The sequence below is a fragment of the Biomphalaria glabrata genome, chromosome 6 (assembly GCF_947242115.1).
Source record: "Biomphalaria glabrata chromosome 6, xgBioGlab47.1, whole genome shotgun sequence".
Classification (NCBI taxonomy): Eukaryota; Metazoa; Mollusca; class Gastropoda; family Planorbidae; genus Biomphalaria; species Biomphalaria glabrata.
The window spans coordinates 26,515,706-26,531,690 of NC_074716.1; the positions used below are offsets into that span (position 1 = coordinate 26,515,706).

At 33.5% G+C, this 15,985-nt stretch overlaps 1 protein-coding gene across 7 annotated transcripts in view; it reads right to left on the bottom strand.

The window, feature by feature from the left end:
- Positions 1 to 6,465: 6,465 nt before the first annotated feature.
- LOC106070595 (sestrin-1-like) overlaps positions 6,466 to 15,985 on the bottom strand; it is a 110,384-nt gene continuing 100,864 nt past the window's right edge. For 4 of the 7 annotated variants that reach the window (XM_013230534.2, XM_056033688.1, XM_056033689.1 and 1 more), the window contains 9 exons: positions 14,843 to 14,872; positions 12,385 to 12,555; positions 11,468 to 11,650; positions 11,117 to 11,344; positions 10,486 to 10,624; positions 9,821 to 10,061; positions 9,412 to 9,517; positions 9,173 to 9,292; positions 6,466 to 8,985 (listed from right to left, as the gene is read on the bottom strand). In XM_013230534.2, the coding sequence (XP_013085988.2) occupies positions 8,899 to 8,985; positions 9,173 to 9,292; positions 9,412 to 9,517; positions 9,821 to 10,061; positions 10,486 to 10,624; positions 11,117 to 11,344; positions 11,468 to 11,650; positions 12,385 to 12,555; positions 14,843 to 14,872 (1,305 nt within the window). In that variant the 3' untranslated portion in view covers positions 6,466 to 8,898. Of the gene's footprint in view, positions 8,986 to 9,172; positions 9,293 to 9,411; positions 9,518 to 9,820; positions 10,062 to 10,485; positions 10,625 to 11,116; positions 11,345 to 11,467; positions 11,651 to 12,384; positions 12,556 to 14,842; positions 14,873 to 15,662; positions 15,702 to 15,785; positions 15,914 to 15,985 lie in introns of those variants that run through there. The other 3 variants (XM_013230537.2, XM_056033691.1, XM_013230535.2) reach the window with 3 other exon arrangements.

The following is a 15,985-nucleotide window of genomic DNA, read 5'->3' on the forward strand; positions in this document are numbered from 1 at the left end:
GATCTGACTGGAAGTAACGCTGAACTCAACTAATTCAGTAACACCGGCGAAAGGCCGAAACAATCAAATATGTAGTCGACGCTGATGTTGTTCTATAACGATATTTAATAATCATGAAGGGAATCGTCTGATGTCAGCTATGTCCGTAAATCTGTATCTATTCTATTGTACTCAAGTCTACTACTTTACAAGAAGCGTCTTCCTTTTAGCGTCGCTTAGATCGTTCTTCTTTTTTAAAGATCTGTCACGTCACTTGTCGCTAATTAAAACTTTCCCCTTATTCCCGAAACAAATAACTAATTCCTAATCATGTCATAACAAGCACAGAAGAAAGTTGTTACACAAGCTTCCCACTTTATTTTGGCTGTGTTGACTTGTTAGAACATTTTGGTCACTTCTTGGAACTGGTCATATTGTTGATGCTAATAAAAGATAGTGGTCGTTCTCAAAGTTGTGGCAGTCAAAAGGACTATAAAATCCTTTAATTCATTAAATTTATTATTCTCAGTTTGGAGGCCCCATCGAAATTAAGGTCTTGGGAGGCTGCACAATCTTATAACCGTCACTGTGAAACCTCCTGTCGTAAAACCAATGTAGGTCGTATCTTGTCTCCATAAAGCCTTGTACTGGACATTCCATGTAGATCTAGCTCAGGCGTTCTCACTGTGTTACTTGAATAGTTTTATTCTAATCCTTATATATTTTAAACCAGATAGTCACATTGCTTCGTGATTATGCCTATCAGATATTTAAATTATGATTACGAGTATGTAGCATTTTCAAAACAAAAAAAAAGTTAATGAGTCTTAAATGAACGAATGTAATTTTACTGTTAGGGTATTGTAAAAGGGGATCACCGGGCCAAAATGGTGGAGATCTAGGTCGAGTATTTTCTTTCCCCGTTCTGCCCATGGCTTGCATGTGTTAGCTGAATTCATTGAAGCCTCGCTGTGTAAGCCTGCCTTCTCGCTACTTGTTTCCACAATATGTAGATATAAGTCTTTTGCGCAATTTACTTCTATGGTCTACTACTCTCAGATCTCGTTTTATTACATTGGTAGGGGGCTTATAACCTAGACAAGCATATTTAAATATACATGTACTTTGTTTTAACAGTCCGTTCCAAGGGAAACTATCCCTGATTTATTTATTTATTTATTTTATATCGCAATTTTCTTGTTAGCTCCCCTATCACATTGTAGAAAAAAAAAAAGGGGGGGGGGGGTAAAAAAAAAGTCCAGGTTAAAATGTAAATTAGAAAAAAAAATAAAAAAAAGTAAAGCACCCTTTTCAGACCTTGCGATCTACAGGGCAGATGGTGTGAAGGTCATTTGTTTCTGTGTAAAATGTAAAAGCAACTGTAAAGGAATTATTTTTCCATTTAAATTTTTTTATTCTTTGTCTCATAATGCTTATGCTAGCTATTTATGAAATGAGTTTCTTGATTATTTACTTACTCATTTCAAAAACGGAAATGTGACAAGTCTGAGCGACGTCAAATATTAAATATTGTTTCGTTTCTCCTATATGTACAAAGAACCTACTTGCATATACACACACACACTAAAGCTCAATGCAGCAAGTAGATGTTGGCAGGTACCTACATGTACACACACACACACACACATAGATATAAACTGCGGCACACCTTCATGAGTGTTACATTTTCAACTCGAGTTCATGTGATGATCAACAACAACTTGTACAAAGCTGACATAAACGAACACGGTCTGTCTGTACACGTTATTTTTTCCTACACCCAAGCTGAAATTTTGCACAATTATTTCTTTTACCTGACAAATCAAGAATCAATTTTAAACAAAATTAGTTAATTTACTATTTTTATCATTAATTATTTTGCTATGTATCTCTAACAAGGGAAAGAAATTGTACTTGACTGATAAGGTGGTATAAGTTGAATTACTCCCCTTTATACTATATCGAGAGGAACGTTTGAAACAATAGAGAACTACAAACCTTCCATTTTCATAAGCACTTCCTTGGCAGAGTGGTTTGAGGAGATTAAAGCGGCTTTAGCCCTCGAGTTTGAATTCCGATCGTTCACCTTTTTTTTTAAATAAATGCATTTAAAAAGCGATCACCCAGATACTCCCATCTCTCCCCCCCCCCCCCCCACACACACACACTTTTCCAACTGGTCCAGACAAGTGATAGGATCATAGCGTACTGAGAAAGCTAAAAGCATGAAATTGCACAAAAAATAAAAATAGTAACAATATTTCTTATCGCACAGTTTTTTATATTTTTTGTCTAGATCTATTACAAATTTAATTATATGACTAATCCAAACTAATTGATACAGCTATACTTAATATAAGCTTTGTATTTAGATCTTTCAAAGTTCTGATGCAACGGCTACTTTTTTCTTTTCTGAAAGTGAAAAATTTAATTTTTAAAATTAACTATAAAAATAAAAATACACCATTTTTACAACTATTCACTATTAATAGTAGGCTAACAAACAAAGGAGGCTATTTAGTAAGGGAGATGACCATTTACCATATTTTTAACAAATTTATGCAAACTGTTTTAGACTTTTTGTCAGAAAATATTTTTTTTACAAATGTAGGCCTATTGCCAAGTTATGTAAGTTCTATCATACCAACTATTACATTTACAAACAATATTACAAAGAGAGTGAAACTCAGAGGCGGCCCCCATCAAATTCACCAATGGACGAGAAATATATTCAAGCCATATTCTTGTTTTAATCGTTTACAGATATTATGAAATTTTAGCGTTATTTTTCACATAAAAGCAAACAGTGCAAAACGTCGTCTTTGATAAGACTCTTCTAAATCTTCTGGAATAAGTAGAGTAGCGTTAAGTGATCACCTAAGATCAGCATGGAAACCTCCCAATACAGTGTCGGTGGCACATAGTGCGGATGCTCAGGGTGTCACCCCTCCACATCAATAGTGCGGTAGCTCAGGGTGTCACCCCTCCACATCAACTTTCTTGAAATATATTCCAATGAACACTATTGCTAGTAATTTTTTGTTGAACCAATACAGTGAGCTGATTATCTACTTTTATTGATTTTTACTTAAATGTAAAATCCCAATGTTTATTACATTTATTCAAATGTTATTGCAAATTTTACAAAAATATGTAATTAAAATTATAAACAGACTTAACATCATATGAACAGGTTTCTTTTGTTATACTTTAAATGGTATAACGTTGGGCTGTATCATTTACACTTACACTACCATCTAGATGTGTCTAGGCATATTTGGGCATATATCTAGAGATTTTATTATTATCTTTTCCTATGTGTCTGCTTTTACCAAGTTATAATTTTTCCAACTTGGTTGTCACCCCCAAAATGGTGTCGACCGGTGCGGACCGCACCCCCCCCCCCCTAATGTAATTGTGTAATCTGGTGAAAGAAGCTTCTCGAGCCTCAAACTAATGAAGAATTACTTAAGGTCAACAATTCTCATAGATAGATTGAAACATTTGATAATTCTTGCTATTGAGCGTGATATATGTGGGAGATTGAAATTTTATGATATACTGTATGACTTCGTTAAATGCAAGGCTCGTAAAGTAGTTCTGTGCGTAGTAAAGAATGAATAAAATGCAAACACGAATTTATTTTCTAATACAAACTCAAAAATTTTACTTATTATCCATATCCCTACCCAAACTTGGCCTCGCGATATCCATTTCGCATAGGGCCCCACAACGGTTGAGTCCGGCTCTACTTTTTAGTGACGGGTAAATACAGAGAAGATTACTTGTTCTCCCCCCTCCCCCTTTTTTTTTTCGCCACTACGTGAGATAGAAATTAAAAAAAAAAGAGTGACCTTTCTTAGTCACAACGGTCCCGCCCTGCTATTTAGTGACGGGTGAATACTAGTTGTTCTCCCCCACCCCCTCTTTATTTTCCTGGTGTAACTCTAGTTCGTCTGACTTGCAGAAATAAAATAGTGATATTTCCTTTACTTCTTGCTTGCGTGTCCAAACTCTTGAGCCATGACGATAATTATATATATATAGATAGATAGATAGAATCTAGATCTAGACAAGATCTAGATTTCTTGACTAGTTCTAGATATGTTATAGGCCTAGTCTAGATCTAGAATCTACATCTACATCTTGACAATAGATCTCTAGACTAGTTCTTGATCTAGATCTATAATATACATCATCTAGATTCTAGATAATAGATAGAACTAGAATCTAGAATTAATATCTAGAACTAGAATTCAGACTAGGGCAAAAATTTGAATCTAGGCTAGAACTAGCAGATTTCTAGACTAGCTATAGATCTAGTTTAGATCTGGATCTAGACTTGTGATCTAAACTTTTGATCTAAACTAGATTTAGATCTCGATTCTAGAATCTAGACTAGGTCTAGAATAGGTTTAGGTCTAGACTAAATGGACTCTAGATAAAGATCCAGACCTAAATTTATACTAATGTAGACTAGAATCTAGACTAGATCTAGAAATTTAAAGAAATAGAATCTAGATCTACTAGAGCTAGATCTAGGTCAATGCTATGATCGGGATTAGTAGGCCTACTACTAGGTTATAGTGCAGTTATGTTGTTCGCGTCTTGGTGTGATACTATCATAGGCCTACTACTGCTTACAATAATAAATAAATCTGCACCCCCCTAAGCTGTTAGAAGATAAACTATTTTCTTAATGGATTATAAATGTAAATTTTGTTCAAATTGTTTAATACAATTAAATCTAAATCTAGATCTATGTCTGGCCTCTATTTATTGTAATTTAGATTGTTGTCAAGTGTATAGCCTAATGGATGAGGATATGTGAAAACTGCGCGCTATTAAAGTAGTTCGTTTTTTTTAAAACTTACACTTGAAACGAAGCTCGTATTAAAATTCTTTTTAAACACATTTGAATCAGTAGGCCTACTCTATTCCATGAGTTAATTAATAAATGGAAAATATATTGATCCTTTTTCCATTGTGACCTAATGCTGTATGAATGAAGCATGATTTATTAATGAAGAAATCTGTGACCTTTTTAAAAGACTTACTTTCCCCTGAAGTTTTTCATTTGAAAGTGGTGTAATTTTTTGAAAAATCTGCTTGCATATATAATTTTAAAAATTAGATTGTTCAGTTTCGGAAAAGAAAAAGTAGCCGTTGCATCAGAACTTTGAATGATCTAAAACATCATGATGTCCGATTTTCATTTTCTCTTCTAGTTTCTGAGATCTAAACGGAACGGACGGACAGACAAAACTAATAGCATCTTTTCCCCTTTCGGGGGCCGCTAAAAAAATGGTTACTATTTTTTTCAAAGAGAAAAATCTATTTAATATGCATATAAGTGGAACATAATTCAAAACAAAAATTAATAAGTAGTTTTTCATATTATCGCGATAACAGCAGGGCGCCATAGCATTGAAGAGACACTAAACTAAGGATCTTTTTTTTTAACGAAATGTGTTTTTTTAGGTTTTGAATAAGAGATTGACCCTATACAAAACATTTAGATCAATAAGATAATCATAATATGAAATCAGTTAGGCCAGGTTCACATCTAACTTCACTTTCACCTATCCCTTGGTCTACTGGAACGTTGGGGCACCACACAAGATCTGTCAACCGTCTTTCTCCATTCTTTTGTCATTTGCTTTTGATAGAATTTCATTCTGATATTCTTTCCGAAAATATTAAAACCTGCCTTTTTACCTGCCTGGATGGACCACTTCGGGGGCCGATTTAGAGTTTGTGTTTCCACACAAACTGTCTATGTAACCTTGTTTTGTTTTCATTTTACTGGATACTGTTTGTTTGTTAATTTGGACTAAAAACTTGCCTGTAAGCCAAAGCTTTAATTTTGTATTTGATTTGTTGACAGTGAGTTTGGAAGTTTTCCCCTCCAACACTAACTCGGTGGACAAAAACTGAAAGAAAATGGACAGTTCATTTGGTCAATAGATCTGATTCAATTTTTTAAACGTTTTTAATGATCCCATGATATCTAAGATTAGCCGTTTTCTATTCTACATTTGGAAATAAATTTAGAATGTTGCTGTTACTCCACATGTCTATGTGTATCCATTGTCTGGAGGATATCCATTTTGAACTAAGGTGAGTTACTTAACAAAAGCCTGGATAGTGCTGATATACAAGTTCTGCCTATTCCCTACATTACATACAATGATTTGTTGTTTAGTATTACCATACGTAATTTTCTAAGACTACAACTTTGATAGATAATGATCCCTGTTTAAAGTAAGTTCATTGTCAAGACTGTTATTTTTAAACAATTTCTATGTTCAAAAAATAATTTAAGATGTTAGAAATCAATGAAATAAATATATCTCACAAAGTTGTAGATTTTTAGTTTATTTTCCTTTCTCTAACTTGTTTACCACTTGGATGTTAACCATAGACATTTAAAAAAACAAACTATAGCTGTAGACGCACACAAAAATAAAGACTAACATTTCCAAATATACTAAGCAATAATTTTATTTTGTTTTCCAAACATTTGACAGTGACCTTGACATGTCACCAGGTAAGAAAATGGATTAAAAAAAAACATGACATCAAGCATGACATTCACTCCAGAAAAACAAAATCATGACTAAGAAATGACAAACATGTTGGTCTGCCTCAATGGCAATGTAATACTGGCATCAGCTGGGTGCCCTCCCATCAAGTCATTGCACAGCTCCAGCAATTCATCTACAAGTTCAAACAAGACAAAAAGACTAGAAAATAGCAAGATGCCTAACCCTGGAGTCAACATGCATACAAATAATATAAATAAATAAATACAAAATTAAAGACCCAAAAAAATGTAGCTTGTATGAACACCAGAAATTTGCAAACTAAAAGTGACAGCATCTGCAGGTCCCCCAGAACAGGATGTGGGCTAACCACAACCTTCAACATCAAGTCTGCATGCTGCACTTCAAGTCTGCAAACCTCCGAGTGAAAGCAGTATATCACTTTTTATTTGAAGAACACTTCACAGCTTTTGGTTCCAAGAAAGAATTATTCAACTCCTCCCCCCCCCCCCCCACCAGGCTGATACAACTTCATACACAATAACATGGCTTTACTTTTCTAAGCATCTACAAAGACTTTTTTTTCTTCTGGTTATTGATGACCACTTCTTGGCCACTTTATAAAAACAAACAACCCTGGAGACTATGCTGATTGAATAGCTACACATTACAAGGTTGCAGTGGACCTCCTTTAGCAGTTGTCATGCTTCTAGATTAGTTCACCAATAACTCAGAATTGAAACAAAACAAAATGTAACATAGACACAAGAGTTTCCCAAACAACTTGTTAAGTGAAGTTCTAACCCAACCTAAAGAGCTCCAAACAGTTTATTCAGGAAAATAAGAGAACAAAAAATACAAGAAACATGAACAAAAAAATGGTCCTAAGATAAAACAAATTGTTCAGGATGGAGAAAACCATGCTTCTAATGGTGCATTGGTCACATTCATACAAACAGCTTGGGTCACAAATAGGACACAGTTTGAAATTTATAAAAATGGTTTCAGCACCACTGCATGGGTTGAAAGACTTTTAGGCTGCACAGAGTTTCCCCCTCCCAATGGCTAGTTGAGGGTGACATGACCTGGTGATGTGACGGCCATCATCAATTATTTATTTTTTTTTAAGTTCTCGCCAGACCTTCTCTTTGAGTAAGATGGAAGCCATTGTTATACAGGTTGTTAATGCTAAACAAATTATGCGATGACAAAGCTCTAACAGGCAATCACTGTGTTATTGTCCAACTTCAGTTATTTAACATACCGGTATTAAATATTTCTCAGAGCAATACCATGCTGGGATCTTTTTTTGTTTCATATCATTGGACAGCTTTATCACCGCCAATTAATAACAAATTATAATATCAACAGTATTAAATCCAAACATTAAAAAAAATTGTTCATTAAAAAAAAAAGGTGAAAATTCATTTTGGTATAAAACTTTCTCCACCTCTTGTCCGCCATTTGATAATAGAATATAGGAATTGGGCATTGCACAGAGAATCAAAATGTACACAGTCCACTCCAGTTGGTGTTCAGTTCACTATGTACACATGTAGACAAATGCTCACATTGAATGTTTAATATAATTTACAAATAGAATCTAACCAAGTAGAAACTGTACAGTAAATGTCTATTATAATTTTTGTTTCAAATCCATTATCATTTTAAAGAAATGAAAAAATGTTTTCCCCTTTTTTTTCTACTTCTTTAATATAAAGAAGTGTGTAGTTCAGACTGAGACAAAATATCTACCAGAAATAGTTCAGCTCAGAATTTAATAGACCCAAGATAAGTTTAAAATTTCTTATGGTGTTGTCATGACATTGTTTTGTTTAGGTTCACACAGACGTATTTCTTGGACATTATATACAAAAAATTTATATAGTTTTGACGTCTGACAATAGAATAAATTTCTGGCTATATTTAATTCCTTTGTACAGTCATGCAAATTGGTCAAATGATATTTCAGTTAAACTTTTATCAAATTCTGTTGACTGAGACACAAACTGAGGAGCACTAAAAACAGGAAGTCACAATATTGTAAAAAAAAATAATATAAATGTATATAGTTGTGAATGAAAACCGAAAATGCAAGTCAAATATTTTATTACAAATGTCTCAACAGAATGAGCTGATTTAAATAAAGAACATTTGTATTTTTCTGAAACATTGAATCAACAGTTGCCATTTAGCTGATGGGCAGAGAACACCAATGGAGCTATGTATCATAGCAGTATCACTAAGCCACCCTCCCCACAGAAGGCTCCAACACTCACAGCATGACTGAACTTCTGGACCCACTGTCCACAATTATGCCTGGTGTCTTGATGTAGGTGAAAGAAGTTGTAGAAGTCTTGAGATGAAATAGTCTCTATGTCATGTAGCGGTTGAGTGCTCGAAGTGCATACAGTAGTTCAGCCTGTTGGCGAGCCTCCATTATCATAAGGTTGACATGCACCTAAACGATTAATAGAAAATTACTAATGACACATTTCTGTACATTTTTGAAAGTTTGAATTTATGAAAAAAAAAAAAAAAAAAAAAAAAGATATCTTTAAAAAAATTTTCACATGAAAATTTCTTGTAGATATATTTTCTCTTCCAGGGTTAAAGTAAAGAAATTCCCATTTAAATACCAAACCTACTTTTTCAGAATGTTTAAATTCTCTCATCACACCATCATAATCTTTCTTCTGAAGACGTTCTGGGTAGCAGGTCAATGTCTTGATGTAAGCTTTAAGATTTCTCTCCAGAAGTTGATTCACCTGGAATGAGGGGATTTATAAATATGTCAATCACAGTTTACAACAATCTTCTATAGATTTATTATATAATTCACTGTGTCGTTTAAGAAAATATATGAATTGAGCATATGCACACTTACCTCCGAATAATCATAATCGTCATGACGTATGCCATACATGCAGTGAATGTAGTTCCAGATGGCTCTACGAAACGATGAAGTGTCCACCTCTCGGTTATCTCCCATACTAAAATTAAAATGAAAAAATAATTTTATAAAATAAGGAATATATTACTCTCACTTCTTCCTAGGATAGATGTACTAATTATGACAAAGGACAGATTGGCAGTTCTTTTGGGAGATATCTGAAACTTTAATTCAAGGTTTAAGGTAACAAGCTCATTGTGCCTTTCAGTAAACTGAGTTGGTCATTATGTTGACCACACAACACCTACATAAATGTTGGCAACAAAAAGAAGAATTGGGTTTTGAATATGGAGAGAGGTAGGGTGGGGGACCGTTACACTAATGTTGATATCACTTCACTTACGTATAATAGGTCATGTTGGCTGCCATAGTATACTTGTCATCCAGCAGATTGCCTATATCAGTGTAAAGCCGGTTAGCAAGTGAGAACCCATGGTCATCCCAAGAGTAATCACAAGCTCGGAAGGTTGGCACCTCATTCACCTTGTCCTGAGTGACAAAGTCTGTGTAGGAGAACTCATCATCCAACACATAGCGCATCAACTCAGACCTGGGAGTGGATTTCTTACTGTTTGGCACTGTTACTAAAACAATATAAAAAAACAACAACATGGTAAAGACTAATCTAGCTAAACAACTTGGTACATAAATAAACAATTCGAATAAAGCTAACACTAAATTCTTCAGGTTGTTTAACATTAGGTATTGTAGGAATCATTCATGACTTAGGCATGTTTAGTAAATACCTAAAATGAAATTAAATAAAACTGTAATTAAATCCCCCCCTTTTTTATTATTATGTTTGAAGGTGCTCTTAAAATAAATTGTAGCAAAATTGACTCCAGATGAAGATATCCCACAAAAACTAAATATTATAAGTATCCAAATAGATTCTGAAAGCTAAAGCTGATTCAATACACAACTTTTAGTACTGTTGTTATTTTTTTTTATGTTTACTGAAAATAAATACTAAATGGAATTTATCACTAGTAAAAACAAGATCTTTACTTTCAGCACTTTGGTGCTCCACACTGTGGAAACGTTTCAACAGCTCCTCCTGGCTAGTTTCTTCTAAAGACATTTCATTCAATTTTTTCATTTTTTCCATCAGGGCCTCTAGACCCACACCTTCATCTCTGGACATCTGCTGAAAAACAATGAACATTATACATATTAGAGGACATTGTTTAGATAAAATAAATTAACCAAGGGAAGTTTTTAAAAAATTTCAGAACTACTGAGTGTCTATTTCTATCAGGTAAATAATGTGAGTGCATGGTAAAGAATTGAAAAACTGGTTCAAGGAATAAACAAACAACACAGCACACGGAAGTGAAGATTTATGTTAACATTCATACTGAAGTGCATCTTGACTGTTGAGTGATTCGAATGAGTGTTTTAAATGGAAATGATGTCAGAGAAGAGAAAGAAAAAAGACTGACAAGAAAGTTATAACATACGGCTTTAAATATTTAAATATGATTGAAGGAACTTATTTAGTAACTTTGTTAACTAACTAATAGTCTCATGCCATAACTAGACTTTAACTTTCAATCACAATTTTTAACTAAGCTCAGTTTAACAAGATTTGATAATCTACACATATCAGCTGGTTGGTTGATTTAGTAGCTATATATACCTGGGCGTGACTGTGATTTGAGGTCTCTCCAACCTCATTATTTTCACTGTTGGAATCTGTATCACTGCTTGAACTGGATGACCTGCTGTATGTGAATCCATCAATGTCCAGCTCAGCATTGATGCCACAGCCATACACAAAGGAACACAAAGAATGGAAGTGTGTCAGAAGAATGATGGCATGCATTAACTCTGACAGAGACCATGGTTCTGGAGTTTTCAGAAGTTTCTGGGGGGAAAAAAAATGCTTTTGTTTTATTTCTCTCTACAATACAATAAATATTTATCCATTTTTTCTCCTTGCATTCTGTACCATATAGATCTAGTTATGGAAAAATAAAACCCAAGTTACCATCATGTGTTCCTTATTGATCAACCAAGGACGGTGAGCCAGAATTTTGTTGATTTCATAAAGATCCTGGATCTTTCTTGGAGCATATGCAATACCTTTTAACCATTCTGGGTTGCCATTTCTCAGCAAAAACTCTTGTTCATGTAGCTTTACTAAATATATACAGTGGTGCCTAGCAGCAGCCTGCAAGTAATACAGAATAGAAACTCTTCAATTTTGAAGCACAGAATTTGTGAGTCAAATTTATTCAAACAGATTTTAAAAAAATAAAAGTAAAAAATAATGTATTTTGAAATGTTAAAAAAAATCAGCACAGTACAAAACCACATAGGTGAATGTGTTAATAACTTAGATTCAATTGGAAGCAGTACATTTTGGCACTGCAACCTTTTGCAAGACATTTTGTTTAAGACTTTCTTATATCTTAAAATAGAATATACATTATATACATACATACATATATATGTATCAGTTTTGTATTCATGCATTTGTTCTATCATTTTTTTAGTGGATGAACAATAGTTATTTGTATCCATTAGATTTTGCATGCAAGTTCTAGTGTAATTCTTGTTTTCACTTATAATGTGGGTGTTTATTTTCTCCATTAAACAATGTGGTTTATCATTTTATGTATGTATTTGTGTTTCTCAACCTTTTCATTAAATAGCTTGAAATTGTGTGTGCGTGTGTGCACGTGCGCACATGTGTGTATTTAGAGAAATAGAAAATTGACCTATCAAAGTTTGTTTGGAGGGAGGGGGGGTGTCATTGTATACAATATGTACTATACTGTACAGGGAAAAAAAAAAGGATTATAAATTATTTTTTTTTAATTATCAGAATTTCTAGTGCCAAAATGGCTGCACCAAACTGCCGCATATTAGTCTTGTGTTTAATTTTATCCTCTCAGCACTTACAATGATAGCAATGTAATGCCTGTAGTCATAAGGTAGTGGTCCATCTTCCCTCAAAAGGTAATTCTGGGTGGTCAGGAAATTCCTCAGGTAATCTGGATGGTAGCCCATGACTTGACTGACGTGGTCAAGGCGGTTGTTCTGAATAAAAGCATCCATAAAAACACTGTGGGTCTAGAAACAAAACAGAAAATAGTAAATTTAAAAAGTGCATTTTTACAAACATTTTCTCAATTAAAACACATTTTACTCATATTGGGTTAGTGTTAGGGACACTGAAGGTTGTTGGAGGACATTGCTCTAATTATTATGTTACTAATATGTTTGGGAAAGTTCTATATTTAAATCTTGTCTAGGGAACTAAATAAGATTTGTTTGGAATATAATTTTTGTTCATTACTATAATATTAAACATTACAGAAAAAATATAGAGATCTAGATATGTAGATCTGGCATTATAACATTGTTAACGGTGGGATAGCTTGTATCTAGTCTATATTATAGACACTAGTTTAGACAAAAGATTTGAATCAAGGTTTTATTATTTCAGGCCAATTTATTTATTTTGTAATTGTTAGCAGTTTAAAGGTTTGTTCTTTTGAAACCTACCTCACAATAATACGAAGCCCAAACATGATTTCCAAAAATATTTTTCATCAGATGACCCATTTCTTCCCAATGTAGATCTAGATAATTTAGTAATACTACTAAAGAAACTAATACTGTAGATCTTCAATAACACTTAAGAAACTTGCTTGAGATTCCAGTACACCAATATAAGAAATGATTATAGACTCTATAAAGAGTAGGCTAGACAGATAATAGAACTAGATTCTAGATTGTTCTACTGAATAACACGAGATTCCCAAAAGTTCAACAGATACAGTCAATATAGAAATACAGTCCTAGCGATCACAGGAATAGACACACACAAAATCCACGGGTCACTAGAGATATATTATAATTTATAATAAGATCTAGATTTGAATAGATCTAGATTTGATTCTACTAAAAAAAAACAACAAATTAAGCCCAAACGAGATCCAAAGAATATGACACACGATAATTAAAATAAAATGCTAACTTGATTAAAATTGACCATGAAAACTACACAAATTTAAACTTGAAAAATGTGCCCATCTTGACTTCTTTCAGAGCACCATGTTGGACAGCCAATGCTATTTCTCTCGTATTTTCGACGGTTGTAACAACAGCGGTATCGATAAAAGTTCCGATAGCAAAACACTCAGCAGACCAGACGAGATAACACAGGCTTTAGTAATGCGGTTAGATTTGCTCATCTTGACCAAAGAAATAAATGTTGAAGATGTGAATTAGTACTTGGCTGTTAAAGAGAATGGAGAGCGAACATTGTTCGTCGTTACTTATATAGACTGTGCGTTTACAAGAGCTTGCATCAGCCGTTTCTTCCCGGGGAGGAAAAACTAGGCCTACGTGACCCGGTTGCTGTTTTGTGTCGTTCGAGTTATTTCATTGGTAGATCCGCCCCAATACAAGAAATATAACATACCGGCTGTGCGTGAATTCACCCACGTATTGGTCGGCTGAGTAAGATTGCATCAGCAACATGAATAAACAGTTATAGTAAACAACAAAAAAAAAAAAAAAAAAAAAAAAAAGGAAAAAGGCACTGACGTTAATGGCATTAAAAAAATAAATATATATTGATATAGCGCTAAGATTTTGAATTTAAAGAAGATTGAAAACTAGATTGATCGATACTAGATCTATATTTTAAATTTATTAAAAATTATTCATGTAAATAGTAAAATGTATCAAATCTAGAAGTAGTGAATCTAGATCTACACGGTAACACGCAAACTGAGAATGAGAGTATTGCAAATAAAAAAAAAAGTACTCCATTCTAATATGATTGAAACCTATTCTATATAAACTGACTGCTTCACACTTTTATTGCTATCTTTCATTATTACGTATTTTAGGCTTAATTAATCTATAGTGTGTGCACTTCAACCTAACTTACATGTGTTAACCTAACCCTAACTGGCCCTAACAAAATACACAGAAGGACTCGAGGATAAAGGCACACTTCCTATTATAAATGCTAAGATGACCAAGGTGCCATTACAGCATGAAATTGGTTGTCTTGAGTCAACAAGGAAAAAGCCGTGAAGGCAACTTGGGCAGCACGTATATACAGGACGTATTTTTATGTGTTTTTTTGTTTTGTTATTTTTGTTTTAACTCTGTAATTGATAAGATATGCAAAGTTGGTAGGTTTAAGAATTTTTTTTTTGTAGCACACATACAAGGACAATACAATAACTTGAAATGTGTTATGGCCTGTGTAGACCTAGCTACGCCACTATATATATATATAGACTAGTCTCTAGATTTGGTTAAATAAGAACATTTTAACACTACAGGTCGCTAGGATAAATACAAAACGAAAAATATGTATAATAATAGAGTCAGTTACCTGTTCATCTGCTATGTTGGATGGAATAATCTGGAAAAAAAAAAAGAAAAAAAAAAGCAAATGTTAATGAGTTTGTTGATTTTTATTGTTTTTAATATTTATATTAAAATACTTTTAAGTACTCAATAACAAGGAAATTGTAAACTGCCAATGTACAACATTCTTTGTGCAAATATTTAATTTTAAAGAGCATAAAATATTCACAACATTTCATAGTTACATTTATAAGTCTACTGTCTTCCATCAGAGTTAAAAGAGTCTTGTAGTCAATGTTTATAGACAATGTTTATATGACAGAAATGTTTATATAGACTCTGATGTATCTCAGAAAGAGTTTTATTAGCATTAACAGTTGAGCCTGACGTGCTAATGAATATTAAGCCTACATGTCTGAAAAGTTATCTAGATGTAGCAACACAGTCCTGAATGCATGACATTGTGCAGCTTATGTTGGAATGAATGCATGCTGCAGTGCGTCTAACACTTTTCTGATACATTACATTAATATATATATATATATATATATATATATATATATATATATATATATATATATATGCATTTAAGAAATGTGCAACTATTTAAGAAAAACCTACATATCTAGAATTACGCATTTAAGAAATGTGTAATATTTAGTAAAACAATTCAGATATAGTTTTCTAGTCAGAGGACATGCAAAATATAACGGTTCATTTTCTTTATTTCATAGCCATAGCAACCACATTTAGGAAAAAAATTTGGTCAGAGACTATTGGTACAGGTTAGAGGCCGAGCCTTTCGAAGGCTACTAGATCTAAGTCTAACACTGCATTAAAAATACTTTTATAGGTAGGTAGATATACATAGAACTGTGTCAGTAGGTTATCGGTAAATCAAACTGCCACCAGGTATGCCTAGCAAAAGTATCTTTAAATGTACATTTTAAAACAAAACCAATAAGCACCATTGTGGAAGTATAAGTATCATTCGACATTAAATTCTAGAGAGTTTTCAAAATCGCTGATAAAATCCAGGGAATCACTAGAGTAGTCGGACTACAGAGGCGACTGAACCAATCTTTGTTGCAAACAGCTGACTGGGATTGTCCTTCGACCTGTGAATACAGAATGAGCTAGTGCGCGCGCATCGCCGGAGCCTACAGCT